Raw genomic sequence first — 15,277 nt, 5'->3', positions numbered from 1 at the left:
TCCCTAGAAATAAATGTTTTGGTTTTCTCAGTTTGCTTTTTCCATTTACCACTTACAGAGGTCCTGGAAACTTCTAACTCTTGAAAAAATATTAACTGTGTGGTTGGAAGTGCCTTGTTATAGGAAAGCTGTTTACATGTGACAGACTAAGACATACAGCCCCCCGGTATCTTGCAGTTACTGCTCTCATGTTTGTAAACTGGCATAACAAAACTCCCAGCCCAGGATGCTGCAGTAACCACACCAAATGTCAAGAGATATTCCATAGCTTTTATCAGAGCAAGCAAGAAAAGAAGAGTTGTTTTTTTAAATCAAGAAAAAACATATGTAATGTGGTTTTGGTAGGTAACCACCATCCCCAACACCAATGTTTAATGCCAGGCTTTCTCTGTGTCTAGGTGACTTTGCTTTCTACCTGCCTCCGGAGATAAGGAAACAGTGTGAGTGGTTCCAGAATAATCATCAAGCCAAGACCCAGAGCCCTGGGCATACTGGTCAGAAAGCAGTGTAAGTAATGGTTTGTCTGCAAGAGAATGAGCTTTGCTAACAGTCTGTCTGGGGAGAAGCCTTCACTTCCCAGACCCTGTTTGGAAAATAAAGGAAAAGCAACTTCAACATTAACAATCAGGATTATCAGTATTTTACTAGTTCCTTTAGTGCCATGTCAAAAGAGTAACAGATATATCTACTAGAGAAGGGTAGACAAGTACACATATAATTTTAAATTCGGATTAAATTTCATATTTATATATGTATAAAGGATATGAAGGAGGTATATGCTACTTTCATCATGCAGGTCAGGAATTCCAGAAATTACTATTAATTTGGGGTTTTCCACTCAGTGAACTATTTTCAGAGGCTAGGCTGCCCTGGACTATCTGATATTCAGGATCGTAGAATATATCCTAATCTTTTCTGAACAGAAGTGAAAGCTTGTGTCCACCAAGACTCACTCATTGCCGGCACAGAGCTGTCCTGGCTTTAGAAGGTTGAGCCCCTTGAAATCAGGCATGCTACAGACCGTCTACTGAATTCACTCTTATGTGTGTAAAGCTGGTGTATAGACAGACTTGTGCCCCAGGTGATAGCCAGTGCTCTGCAGCACTTTTCTCTGCTTGGCTGTGGTCATATCCAAAGCTGACAAAGACTATTCACCTTGGGGAGGGTCTTTCCAATGGTTTCTATGTCAACTCCTCTCTACTTCCAAAATTCTGCTTATATAGGGGAGAGGGGGAGGGAAAGCCATATCAGCTGCTTTTGCTTTGACAGGTATGTGGCACCCAATGCAACCCTAAGCCGGACCCTCACTGCCAGCACCACGGTCACTGCAAGCATCAAGCCTGTTGCAAGCACCAATGCCCGTGCCAGAACCACCACTGCCAGCACCACAGCCCAGACCAGAGCCACTGACCAGACCACAGCCAGCACTGTGGTCCAGGTGAATGCCACTGTGCAGAGTGCAGCAAGCACAGCCACCCACGCCAAAGCCACCGGCCGCACCACCGCGAACACCACGGCCACCGCAGCAGGTGGCAGGAGAAGACAAGGCGGTACGTTGAAAGGCTTTCCCCATGTGAGCAGTGCCTCTTGCTTGTCTGTACCACAGTGGGTTGTGGCATTTCTTCCTGCCTGAGAGGATTATTCCTATGGGAAATGTCACTAAGAGGCCAAATTTCGTGCTTGCAGAAACAAGTTTTTAGGTGCAAAACTGGAAATCTGCACTGGGGAGTTAAGGCTGTGTCAACTTCTGTTGAGAATTTTGTGCAAAACTGGGTGGGGAACAGGCTGCCTCTAGGCAAAACACAAGCAGGACATCTAAACATGGGACAATCCACCATCTGCTGCCTAGCTCAGCAGTACAGCAAGACAGCACTCTTCTCTTTCGAGTGTGGCTCAGTTGCTTTCTATGTTTTCCTTGTAGCATTTACCCCTTGGCTAAGTTTTGCTATTTATGGTGATTCATACAATGGCATTGTTTGAATTCTCCATCAGCTAATATAGATAGTTAGCTCAATTAGTTCATCACTGGATCAGTACAGAGACCTATCTGGGAATGCTAAAGCTCTTTCATGTGAGCACAGTTCATGTAAAGGAGTTTTCCCATGTGTTTTTGCAAGGGGGTGCAGGCAGCTCTGCATGAGCTGAACAAGTAACAAAGAGCATGTGTCAAAGCCACAGGGATGTGTAACCAGTCAATGAATGCATGTCCTCATGTAAATAATAAATAAAAAGCAATAAATAAAAGCAATGAGCTTTTGCAAGGTTAATGCTGTCCTCAGCTTGCGGGGAACAAACATTTCTGGGTGTTTCTTGCTCCACTCTTTCTTCCAAGTAGCGTTTATAAAGGACTCATCCAATACTCTGCCGCAGGAGGATAACCTTCCCCTAATAGCTTCTTTGACCTGTCTAAGGTTATGTTCAACGTTAAGCAGGCTTTGCTTGAAGAGCCTCAGCAGTTCAGTGAATCCATTGCACCCTAGAGAAGGATCTGACTGGCCATGTTTACAGGTGTTGTGTTGGGAATCATGTTTTAGGCTGTGTAAATCTCATAGAAAAAATGCTTTGATTTGCTAGATTGCAGCAGATTATTGAAAAAATAAACAAACCACTTGGTTTAGGCTATGAAACATCTAGGCTGTAAAAAAAAGCCTCCCTTCTGTGTGCTGGGTTGGGCATCTGAGGTAGCAAAGTTACAGCCTGGCTTGCACATGTCACAACTGGCTGCAGACAAATTTATTTGCTATGGACTGGGAAGGAGATCTTGCAGCACTGAGACACTTTTTCCTTGAGACCTTTCCTCTTCAAGTCCTTGCTTAGTGTTTCTTCTGATTTTGCATTGCAGCAAAGACCCATGATGTCCAGATCACAGATGTCACTGAGAACAGTGCCAGGCTGCGCTGGGCCGGTCCTGAGGCACACAACGCCTACACTTTTGATATCACTGTCACCTTAGCGCATGACCACTCTCTCGTGCAGAAGCAAAACCTGACTGGCACTGAGCACGTGATCCGAGGACTCAGAAGTGGACAGAAATATCTTGTCGTCATTACTGGCTACCAGAAATCCCAACCCAAAGTTACCTACACAGGGACATTCAACACAAGTAAGTACCTCTTGAGGAAAACACATAAACATTTATGTTTTCATAAAATGGACACAAAAAATGGAAAAAAAAAACCCCATATATGGGTCAGGGAATCAGTTGCTACCAAGGATCCCAGCCCTGTCAATGCTCAGTTGTGTCACTGCATGTCTGGCATCCTCCGTTGTGTCACTGCATGTCTGGCATCCTCCAGTCTAGCAGAAGGACCCGGTTATGAAACGCTGCAAATGTGTTTCTTTGGCAAATGCAAGTAGACGCTTCGGTGGTGTTAAATGGACACAGATTGTGGGAGAATTAAAGCCAGTCCCAGAGGGAAGTTGTCTTTTTAATGAGTGCAGGAGGCTTTGCACAATGGGTCTTGGTGGGGTCCAGTCAGCATTGCTGTAACCCAGCCAAACTGGGTTAACACAGAGCAAATTCAGTCCATCCTGAATGCAAAATAAGCAAGAAAAGTTGCTTCTCTGATTGCCATTTCCATAGCCACCTATCTGCTTCTGCTTTGCATACTATATTATAAAAAAAAAACCTGCAAAGAAGAGATTAAATGGAAGGTTTAGTCCTTTGGGGATCCAAGCTCCATGTGTACAGATCACATGTAAACCTCACCAAACCCTTTGGCATGGCCAAAAGTTGCTAAGACACAGCCAATTTATTTTTTTTTTTTTTATATATATAGCTTGGCATAGAGGTGACTTGGCTTGGTGGTGTGGAGAAGTTTGTGCTGGTCCTACCAGTGCTGCATCTGGTGGCTTCTGGCACTTCAGAGCCAATTTCAGTGCCCACAGAGAGTCTTTCCATTGGCTTCAGTGGGTTTGGATCAGGTCTGAAGTCTCTTACCTTCAGGAGCAATAAATGTGCCCACAAAAATGGTGAGAAGAGACATCAGTGTGTAGAAGTAACATTCGCATGTGTTGACTTGGAGCTCTTGATGCCCAGGGAAACTGCATTTCCCATACAGTAAATCTGAAATGGGAACAAACTGGGCAGGCAGCAGTGATGCTACCTATGCCCACAAGCTGTGACCTATACACTGGGTAGCACTGTCCCCTTTACCCACACCCATAACCTCCACCAGAGAAAAACAAATCCAACCCTTCCTGTGGCTGAAGCCTCCTCGTGCCCTCCAGCCCCAGGGAAAATGAACCACAGGCTGCCCTGGAAAGGGGCATGATGCAATATGGACCATGTTCTCCTTTCCATTACAAGGGATTTCTTCCCCTGGTGACAGTCCAGAACAACATAGTTCCTAGAGGGATGGGAGGAGTGTAGTCAAGGAGAGCTGTGCAATGCGTGGACAGTCCTTGAGGGCTGCAGGGGAACAAGAGAAGATCCATCATGGACTATTTTCTCCCCTGGAGGATGCCTTTTTTCCCTGCCCTGTCTAAGGCCAGAGGAACAAAGCTAAACCGGCTACAGAGAAGGCACACCTGCTCCTCCAGAGCCCTCCAGTTGCATGCTGTGGGATGAGCAGGAGCCATCCAAAGCAGAGTGGTGTTGGGGCCCTGGGGATGCTCCTTCACAGCCAACCCTGAGGATGAGCCCAACTGTGCAGCAAAGCCGCCGGCTGGGGAGACTAAGGTGAACTCATCCCCGTGCGGCTGGGCCATTGTGGATTACTCATCCTGTCAGCTGCCTCCAATAAACATTTCTGAAATGAATGCATTAGGGTAAACAGATCCAGACCCAGCCCCTGTGACTTGTGTGTGTCCCCCGTGCTGGGGCTGGGGCCAGTGAGTTTGTTTATGGCTGCACCGAGGGTACTGTTGTAGATCCCCTTCCCCTTGGCTGACCCCGCTGCTTCTTCCCCACAGAGACCTCGGCACAGCCCAAGGTATCCCTGGCCAACATGATGCTCAACACTGAGCCGCTGGAAGGGCCTGAGAGTGGTGAGTATGGGTGATGGTTGGAGTGCTGGGCTGGGGAGCTCTGCCAGGACCCTCACCGAGAGCCTGGCTGTTTGCACCAGTCTTCGCCTTGCCTGCTCCCAAACCTGGCCTTTCTCAAATCCCTGCTAGGACTAAAGAATCTGTGAGTCCTTTGCTTTGCAGAGCCAGCAGGTTATGAGCTAGATAACAGTGTTGTCCATGCAGACCTGAGCCCTGTATTGGGGTCTCTGCCCCATGCTGGATCTAGAGACTCCTGAAGTTGCTGTGATCTTCATGGGGGACTCAAAACAGGTCCTGTTTCCATCTTAAGGATGGGGGGTGTGCCAGGGCCCCAGTGCTGCTCTCCATAGGCAGGCTGTGCCCCATGGCCTCTCTGGCATGTGTGGATGCAGAACATCACCTGATGCTTGTTCGCACTCTCGCTCCCCATTTGGGGCAAAGAATAGGTCTTGGCTCCTTGGTTTAACACACAGCTCTCGACAAGGGCTTGAACAACAGCCAGGGATTGCAGGGGAGTTAGTGTCAAATATTTGCATAAATTGGGCTAATTGGTAGTCTCCCTCCAGTTTCATCCATCTGCTCATCCCCTGTTTCTCTGCCATCAGTGGTATATGTAGTGAAACCTCTAGATGTGCAAGCTGTCAACTCCTACTCTGTTGTTAATCTCATTAACCTGTGTTAGTAACCCATAATCACTGCAGCTGCATCATCTCATTGCTTTTGTTGATATCAAGCTCATTATATCAGCGCTATTACACTCAGTTGTACCATAAGTGCCAGGCTGCAACCCTTCTTCCAAGGGTCTGGAAGGGCTCTCGACCTTCTTAAAGAAACACATCCCTGCCACAGGCACCGACTATGGATCTGGCATCCAAAACTCATCCCTGAATCATCACTCTAATGTTTTTCTTTAAGCATTTTGCTTGGACTGTAGCTCATTTTCTTCCTGAGGTGATTTGAGAGCATGGGGAGATGCTGCTGCTCAGTGCATTCAGCCAACAAGAGTTGCAAAGCTGCTGCTGGAGTCTGGCTGCTTGCGTTGGAAGGGATGAGCATGGACCTCACGCCTGGCTGATGGTACCACTGCAGCTTGCTGCAGCGGAGGGGCCAAGGGCTTGTGCCGGGCAAGGACCATCTAATTTCTGCCTTGCTGCATGTCTTATCCTACCCTTGCCACGCGTTCCCACCCATTTTGTCCCTCTCCCTGGCCCTGACATCCCCTCTGAAACCTTCATCTGCACCCCCATGGCTTTGTTTAACCCCTTGTGTGCCAGCCCTTTGGAAACAAGGTGAGTAGGCTTGTGTAGGTCTGCCCAAAGGAAAACTGATGTGCTGTGTGCTTGCTCTGCGCTTCAGCGCAGACCTCTCAATCTCAGCTCCTCTTGTTGACCTACTCGCAGCAAACATCTCTGCCCGAGGATTTATGGCAGCTGGCAATTTGGGGGAAACATTCCCTAGGATGCTAATCTCAAGTTTTTCAACAGGCTGAAGACATCATACAGGGCAGGGGATTTGGGGTGGGTTGTTTAGCTGAGTCTTCTCTAGTTCTCAGTGCAATGGGAGAGACCCGTGTGTAAATATTCCAACAGACCTCAGAGGAAGCCCCAGATTCTGCCCTCCTTATATAGGCAAAGAAGCTGCTAGCATGGATGGACTATCTTTGCTAATAAAAACTCTGGGATTTGGACCTAAATTATCATTTCTGGGCAGGAAACGAACATACGTTTAAATCCTTAAGCCTTAAGGTCTTCCAGGTGCGGCTTGCCTTTAGAGGTAAAATAAACACATTTAAGTATTAAAAGTTACAGCCAAGAAAAGTCGCTCTGAAAATACATGGGGGCAGTTGTGTGAGGGCCTGATCTTGTGTGCACCAGAGACGAGTAAGGGGCTCCCATCACCTTGGCCCAGGGACTTGGGCTTGGATGCGCAATGAAATCAAGAGAGGGGAGAGGCAAGCTGGAGGCTCAGGAAGGTTTGCATTCAGCAACAGAAATCACACAACAAGGAAATGCCACCAGTCCTGTACCGGGCTTTTTTTTCTTTTTTTCTTTTCAGTCTCTGCTTTTTCAGCTTTTAACCCTTTCAGAGTCACTTAACCTTTGCACCTTTTGACATGCAGATTGGCCAGACCCTTGCTTGCTGGACTTTGACATGGGCATGCAGTGCAAGGACTATCAGATTGTGTGGTTCTTTGACTACAAAAACAAGATCTGCAGCCAGGGTTGGTATGGTGGCTGTGGTGGTAATGCCAATAGATTTGAGGCCGAAGCAGAGTGCATTAGCAAATGCTTAAAACCATGTAAGTACCATGTGGGGATTAATTCTTTTGTATTTTATCATATTGTCAAATACTGTTTGGATCAGAGAGAAAATATCGTTTATAATCCAAACGCACGCACTTTTTCCTCCAGCAGCAGCTGAGAAAGCCGTGCAGCAGCCACCCCTTGAGAAAAGCTTATTGTCAGGTAACATCCAAAAAATCAAAATCAAAACCCAAAGCAAATCCATTATTTCACCTTGATCATTTCATAGCATGCCTCCAAGCTTGTCCAGTACAAGATCACCAGTAGTACAGAGTTGGTTTTCATTTGCTCCTTGACATGACCATGCTCTACCATTTGCTTTGCATGAGCAAGCCACCTTGCATGCATGTTGTCACACCGGGATATGTTGCGTTTGCACGACCTGAGTGCAAACCACAGCTACTTGACAAAATCACACACTGGATTTCGTGAGAAGTGTGGGGTTGCTGAACTGGATTGTGGCACGGTCCCAAAGCAGTTTCTGTTACTGCTGCATGACTAACCAACACCACCGCTCAGCAGTGTGCCTTTGCTGAGATGCAAAGAATTGCGAACGTTTCACTGCCTGTAACCAAAACACTTGATGGAAAACTACTCCATGGGGCTTGGGTCTTGCGTGCAGATGTTTTCCTTTTGCACCAAAAGATAAAAATCAAAGTTGAGGGAGAAGCTCATGAAAATGACAATGACCTTCTTGAGGACTTCCTGAGACTAAACGGTTGTGTTTGCAAACATTTTCAAGACCTGGGAAGGAAGTAGAGACTTGCAATCACCTGTGTTGGTTCAGCAAGGGGTTGGGATGGGAACGTGACTGCAGAAAAGCCTTGCTATCATAGCAGCCTTCCCCTTTGAGTGGTGTTTCAAGAACCCTTTGCAGAGTTGGGAGGGAAACCTAGGGGTGAAGCAAGCTCTGGCACCTAATAGCAGCACTTTAATCCTTGTAAGGGCATGACAGGGTTTGAAAAGGCAAATTAAGAACCCTCCCACCCATTTGAATTTCTTAAGTGTACGTTAGGCCCCTTAAATCAGACTCAGGAATTTTTGCCGCTGGCAGTGGTGCAGCCCAAGTCCAGCTGTGGGTGCCCCTGCAGAAACATGCAGGCAAGCAAGGAAGAGGCCACCACCAGCCATGGAGATGCCTGGGGTGGCAGCTGCTTGCAAAAGGAGATTGCAAGGTGCTTTGGGGCTGCAAACAGGCATCATGGACAAAACATGGTTGCAGTTTGAGGACTTTTCAGCCAGAGGAAGCAGTGTATGGCTTGTACAGAAACCCATGGCTTCAATCTAGAGCAGGATTTCATCCTCCTAGAACAGGGAAGCCTCCCCAGTGTGTTTTTTCTCCGGAGAGTGCATGTTTCTGCTAGCCCCATCCCATAGACCAGCCCCTTCTGATCATCATCACATGCCTTGATGATGTTTCCAGCAACTGTTGTTCAGGCTAAAGTGATATTTCATGAATTTGGCGCCATTCTGCCCTGGGCAGATAGTCAAGAAAAGCAACCAAGAGGCCCTGGAGGGATGCTTGCGTCTCTGCCCACCCCACCAGGGTCCCCCGCTCTATTCACCACTTCATTCTCTTTGTTTTCTGCAAAACCAGAGCTCAAATCCACCATGGAAAAAGAGACACGGGAGTTCACGTGCAGCTTAGCTTTTAAAATGCTAGGCATTGGGTCAGGCGCTCAGTTCAGCCCATATCAGGTACCATAGCCAGGTGCAACACTGAGAAATGATTTGGTCTCCCAAACCTTAGGGTTCTTTGGGTGCAAAACCAAGCATCAGACCCACCTCCCATTTGAAGATTTTTAAATGCTGTGATAACCTTTGATTATTTAATTATATATACATGTATTTTTACCATGACAAAATTAAATGAAAGTGCAACTGAGGCACCCAGGCACATCTTGTCCACAGGATGAATTAAAACTCCAGCTTATGGTGGCTGCCACTATCTTTTGAACCTGCCAGAGTCAGCCACAGCTTAAAACACATTTTAGCTCCCCAGTTCTTGCTCTCCATAAATTCTTTGAAATTTTTGGATAAGCTTGTGCTTCATTTATTTTGTTTTGGGCTTGGTTTTTTGGTTTGTTTTTTTTTGGGGGGGGGTGTCTAGATTTCAGTTAAAATGCCATCCTGTGGTTCAGCTGGAGCAGTTGCTAGGTGGGGTTTGATGGTGCTCTGAAACCAGAGAGTGGCACAAGCTCCTGTGGTAGCAATACTAGGGCAGGCAAACTGAAGATTACAACTCAAGCAGCTTTCCTCAAGCCAGATCTGCCTCTGAGCAGTGGCTGAATTTCCCTCTGCATCTGCTGATCCTGAAGGCTGCTTCCATTCTCAAAGGGGATGGGGAGTGAAAAGCTGGGCTGCCTGGACTCTGCCACAGAGAAAAATTGTATTATACCACCCATCAGCTGAATGTTTTGATTACTGGTTAGGTTCCCGAAAGGGTGCATGGGGTTTAGGGCAGAGTCACTCTTGTATTGATATCTGCTGGCTTTCAGTGGTTTGGAAGGCAGGAAAAAAGGGAGATCAGCTTCGAGAGGAAAAAAAAATCAGAATAATAAAAGGCAAAGAACCTGCCAAAGGTATGAGGAAGCTTTTGGCTGTAGGAGCCCAAAAGCAAAGCTGAAGTGGAAGACCAATATTGATTTCAAATTCCAAGGAAAAACAGAGATTAAAAAAGAAATCCTCCTTCAAGAAGCTGCCTTTAGAACAGGAGGATGAGCAGGCGCATCCTTTCAGACACGTCTCCTCTCTGGGAAAGGAATTATTCCCAGCTCCTCCTATCTAAACTGTAAACCCACTGCTCAAACAAACCACCCAACCTCCTTCCCGACCTCAGCAGCATGGACCACTTGAGCCTGACCCCTCTGACCACAGCGCTGTTCTGGCAGCGATCTGTTCAGCCCCTCGCAGCACGGAGGGAGAAACGCAATTAAAATGAGTGGGCAGAAAGAGTTTAGGTATTTGGCAGGGTCTGCCCAGAAGCATGCCTGGCACTGCTCTGGGCATTAATGTAAACCTGCCGCCGGGGCTTTCTTATTGCCTAGGAGTTGTTGCCAGACCTACTTTCTAGTCAGGATTTCAAGGATAATTTTCTGCGCCCTTCTTCCCATGAAAACTTTAGCAGTGTTTAGCATGCCTGTGTTCTCATCAGACCCCAAAGAAATTCACTTTGACAGGGTTTGAAAAGGCAAATTAAGAACCCTCCCACCCATTTGAATTTCTTAAGTGTACGTTAGGCCCCTTAAATCAGACTCAGGAATTTTTGCCGCTGGCAGTGGTGCAGCCCAAGTCCAGCTGTGGGTGCCCCTGCAGAAACATGCAGGCAAGCAAGGAAGAGGCCACCACCAGCCATGGAGATGCCTGGGGTGGCAGCTGCTTGCAAAAGGAGATTGCAAGGTGCTTTGGGGCTGCAAACAGGCATCATGGACAAAACATGGTTGCAGTTTGAGGACTTTTCAGCCAGAGGAAGCAGTGTATGGCTTGTACAGAAACCCATGGCTTCAATCTAGAGCAGGATTTCATCCTCCTAGAACAGGGAAGCCTCCCCAGTGTGTTTTTTCTCCGGAGAGTGCATGTTTCTGCTAGCCCCATCCCATAGACCAGCCCCTTCTGATCATCATCACATGCCTTGATGATGTTTCCAGCAACTGTTGTTCAGGCTAAAGTGATATTTCATGAATTTGGCGCCATTCTGCCCTGGGCAGATAGTCAAGAAAAGCAACCAAGAGGCCCTGGAGGGATGCTTGCGTCTCTGCCCACCCCACCAGGGTCCCCCGCTCTATTCACCACTTCATTCTCTTTTTGTTTTCTGCAAAACCAGAGCTCAAATCCACCATGGAAAAAGAGACACGGGAGTTCACGTGCAGCTTAGCTTTTAAAATGCTAGGCATTGGGTCAGGCGCTCAGTTCAGCCCATATCAGGTACCATAGCCAGGTGCAACACTGAGAAATGATTTGGTCTCCCAAACCTTAGGGTTCTTTGGGTGCAAAACCAAGCATCAGACCCACCTCCCATTTGAAGATTTTTAAATGCTGTGATAACCTTTGATTATTTAATTATATATACATGTATTTTTACCATGACAAAATTAAATGAAAGTGCAACTGAGGCACCCAGGCACATCTTGTCCACAGGATGAATTAAAACTCCAGCTTATGGTGGCTGCCACTATCTTTTGAACCTGCCAGAGTCAGCCACAGCTTAAAACACATTTTAGCTCCCCAGTTCTTGCTCTCCATAAATTCTTTGAAATTTTTGGATAAGCTTGTGCTTCATTTATTTTGTTTTGGGCTTGGTTTTTTGGTTTGGTTTTTTTTTTTGGGGGGGGTGTCTAGATTTCAGTTAAAATGCCATCCTGTGGTTCAGCTGGAGCAGTTGCTAGGTGGGGTTTGATGGTGCTCTGAAACCAGAGAGTGGCACAAGCTCCTGTGGTAGCAATACTAGGGCAGGCAAACTGAAGATTACAACTCAAGCAGCTTTCCTCAAGCCAGATCTGCCTCTGAGCAGTGGCTGAATTTCCCTCTGCATCTGCTGATCCTGAAGGCTGCTTCCATTCTCAAAGGGGATGGGGAGTGAAAAGCTGGGCTGCCTGGACTCTGCCACAGAGAAAAATTGTATTATACCACCCATCAGCTGAATGTTTTGATTACTGGTTAGGTTCCCGAAAGGGTGCATGGGGTTTAGGGCAGAGTCACTCTTGTATTGATATCTGCTGGCTTTCAGTGGTTTGGAAGGCAGGAAAAAAGGGAGATCAGCTTCGAGAGGAAAAAAAAATCAGAATAATAAAAGGCAAAGAACCTGCCAAAGGTATGAGGAAGCTTTTGGCTGTAGGAGCCCAAAAGCAAAGCTGAAGTGGAAGACCAATATTGATTTCAAATTCCAAGGAAAAACAGAGATTAAAAAAGAAATCCTCCTTCAAGAAGCTGCCTTTAGAACAGGAGGATGAGCAGGCGCATCCTTTCAGACACGTCTCCTCTCTGGGAAAGGAATTATTCCCAGCTCCTCCTATCTAAACTGTAAACCCACTGCTCAAACAAACCACCCAACCTCCTTCCCGACCTCAGCAGCATGGACCACTTGAGCCTGACCCCTCTGACCACAGCGCTGTTCTGGCAGCGATCTGTTCAGCCCCTCGCAGCACGGAGGGAGAAACGCAATTAAAATGAGTGGGCAGAAAGAGTTTAGGTATTTGGCAGGGTCTGCCCAGAAGCATGCCTGGCACTGCTCTGGGCATTTCCACCTTCCCCCCAGGAGCATCCCAGCCTGAACTGCAGCGTTCCTGGGCTCTGTGCAGCTGCCAGACCCAGCCGCAATTTCCTTTAATGTAAACCCGCCGCCGGGGCTTTCTTATTGCCTAGGAGTTGTTGCCAGACCTACTTTCTAGTCAGGATTTCAAGGATAATTTTCTGCGCCCTTCTTCCCATGAAAACTTTAGCAGTGTTTAGCATGCCTGTGTTCTCATCAGACCCCAAAGAAATTCACTTGCAAATAACACCTTTTTATGTGTTCACCCTATATCTACATGCTCTTTCCTATATTCACTATATATTCCCCTAACATTGGGAATATTAACCACAATTTAAGAGGTGAGTCCTTTAAGTAGGTTGATTTCTGGCACCTTGCCATGATCCTAAGTCAAGATTATCTGAACTTCAAGACCTGAATTTCCCCAGCAGTCGTTGCTGGTGTACCCTGTAGACATTGATTTATCTTTTCTTTTTGGGGGGAAAAAAAAAAAAGCAAAAGGCCTTATTTTTTTTTTTCCTTAATTAAAATGAAGGGGTCCTGGTTGCAAATACTCCTCCACACTTTGCCCATCTCTTTCTCCCCCATTCATTTTTTGGTGCTGGCTGGTTTACTGATACTCATTTACTTGTTTGACTGATGAGTTAATGATTTTCACTCATGCCCAAGGCTGGACACCAGCAGCCTGACTCTGTACCACTGATAAGTGGCAGTGATAAGCATGATACCAGAAATTTCTGGTGTCTGCCTGACTCAGGGCTATGGTAACAAGGCTTTTTCAGGACTAACCAGGATGGCTGATGGTTACACTGTGCTGAGCAGAGGTGGCATGAGCTCCTTTTGCATCCCTGTCTGCAGGGGACGCCTTGTTTGTGACTTGATGGTAAATTAGTGGCTAATACTGGATATTTTTACTTTTAAAAATTTATTTATTTGGCAATTTCATTTTAACACATCCAGGTACTTTGTTATTTTGTCCCCTGCTCACCCAGCAAGGGATGCAGGATGCCACAGAGCAGTGTGTGGTAGCTTCTGGAGCATCTTCATGTAGAAGATTTCTCTTTTCAGGGAAAGCCAGTATTTTTAATAGGAAAATGATGGTGCTGATACTTTTTCCCTTGCAGCCCAGCCAGTCCTCTCCCAGTTCTGAGACCTGCCAACTCATTTCCTGCAAATCCAGGGGATCTGCAGACAAGCGCTGCTGTGCAGCACTCTTCCTTCATCTCAGCATCGCTCCATAGCTGCATGACAGCAGCATGGCTGAGGGCTTGTGGGTGAGGGCTGCTGTCCTCTTGGGCCAAGACATCCAAAGAAAGACCTTCTCTTTGCAAACTAAGAAATGGGGCTTAGTCACAGGTCACATGCAGGGTCTATGCTCTGGTTGCTCTTTCTGAGCTTGCATGTCAGCCTCACTCACAGGCATTTCTCTACCATGCACATCTCTTCAGAGATACTGGGCTTCAACAAGGAGTGTTATTGCTGACTCTTCTTGCTCCTGCTTTTATCCGCAGTCATGGATATCTGCCGGCTGCAAAAAGACGAGGGGACCTGCAGAAACTTTGTGCTGAAATGGTATTATGACACTGAGACCAAGAGCTGTGCCCGGTTCTGGTACGGTGGCTGCGGAGGCAATGAGAACAGATTTAACACGCAGAAAGAATGTGAAAAAGTTTGCATCCCTGGTAAGCAGCTTATGCATGGTGGCAGAGGGGGCCAGCCAAGTCTCTGGCATTTCCAGTCCAATTCATGGCTGTGGTGAGCTTGGTTGTGGCGCTCTGGACTCCACAGCAAGTCCTGGCAATTAACTCAGTTTATCTTCCCTCAATATTCTGCACAGCTTCCCATGCATGGGAAGTGATCGTGCTCCCGTACTCGGTGCTGGTGAGGCCGCACCTTGAATACTGTGTTCAGTTTTGGGCCCCTCACTACAAGAAAGACGTTGCATTGCTGGAACATGTCCAGAGGAGAGCCACAAAACTGGTGAGGGGTCTGGAACACAAGTCTGATGAGGAACGGCTGAGGGAACTGGGGTTGTTTAGTCTGGAGAAGAGGAGGCTGAGGGGAGACCTGATCGCCCTCTACAACTCCCTGACAGGAGGCTGTAGTGAGGTGGGGGTCGGCCTCTTCTCCCTGGTAACAGGCGATAGGACGAGGGGAAATGGCCTGAAGTTGTGCCAGAGCAGGTTTAGGTTGTACATTAGGAAAAATTTCTTCACAGAAAGGGTTGTCAGGCTCTGGAATGGGCTGCCCAGGGAGGTGGTAGAGTCCTCATCCCTGGAGGTATTTAAAAGATGGGTAGACAAGGTGCTTAGGGACATGGTTTAGTGGTGGGATGGCAGGGTTAGGTTAACGGTTGGACTTGATGATCTTAAAGGTCTTTTCCAACCTAAATGATTCTATGGTTCTATGCATGGAAAAAACCCCTCATTTATTTTGTCTTTCTCCATCAAACCTTTTTAGGTAACATCAACGCTGGCGTGGTGACGACGATAGGAACATAGAGCCGGCAACCTGCCAACACATACCTCTGAGACAGCCAGGAGCATCAGCCGTTGCCACCTTACCCCTATAGAAGCTAAGGGTATAGACTACCTTGCACTGTACTATTTCATGCTTTTAACTTCCAAGCAAACCTTGAAGAAAGTGTTTTGCTGCACGACCTATCAATATGGTGCTAAACTGTTTGTGGACTGAGTGCTACATGTGTCCGGATTATATTGTATAGCTTCAACATTAC

At 47.0% G+C, this 15,277-nt stretch overlaps 1 protein-coding gene across 1 annotated transcript in view; it reads left to right on the top strand.

The window, feature by feature from the left end:
• The window catches only part of COL6A3 (collagen type VI alpha 3 chain), a 56,653-nt gene extending 41,612 nt beyond the window's left edge, over window positions 1–15,041 (top strand). The window contains exons 38-43 of the mRNA XM_035891078.1: window positions 399–507; window positions 1,270–1,550; window positions 2,843–3,103; window positions 4,915–4,989; window positions 14,052–14,222; window positions 15,001–15,041. Of these exons, the coding sequence (XP_035746971.1) occupies window positions 399–507; window positions 1,270–1,550; window positions 2,843–3,103; window positions 4,915–4,989; window positions 14,052–14,222; window positions 15,001–15,041 (938 nt within the window). The remainder of the gene's footprint in view (window positions 1–398; window positions 508–1,269; window positions 1,551–2,842; window positions 3,104–4,914; window positions 4,990–14,051; window positions 14,223–15,000) is intronic.
• The last annotated feature ends 236 nt before the right edge of the window (window positions 15,042–15,277 follow it).

The sequence above is a fragment of the Egretta garzetta genome, unplaced genomic scaffold (genome assembly GCF_000687185.1).
Source record: "Egretta garzetta isolate BGI_Z169 unplaced genomic scaffold, ASM68718v1 scaffold113, whole genome shotgun sequence".
In the NCBI taxonomy this organism is placed as follows: Eukaryota; Metazoa; Chordata; class Aves; order Pelecaniformes; family Ardeidae; genus Egretta; species Egretta garzetta.
This window is presented reverse-complemented; position numbering and strand designations above follow the sequence as displayed.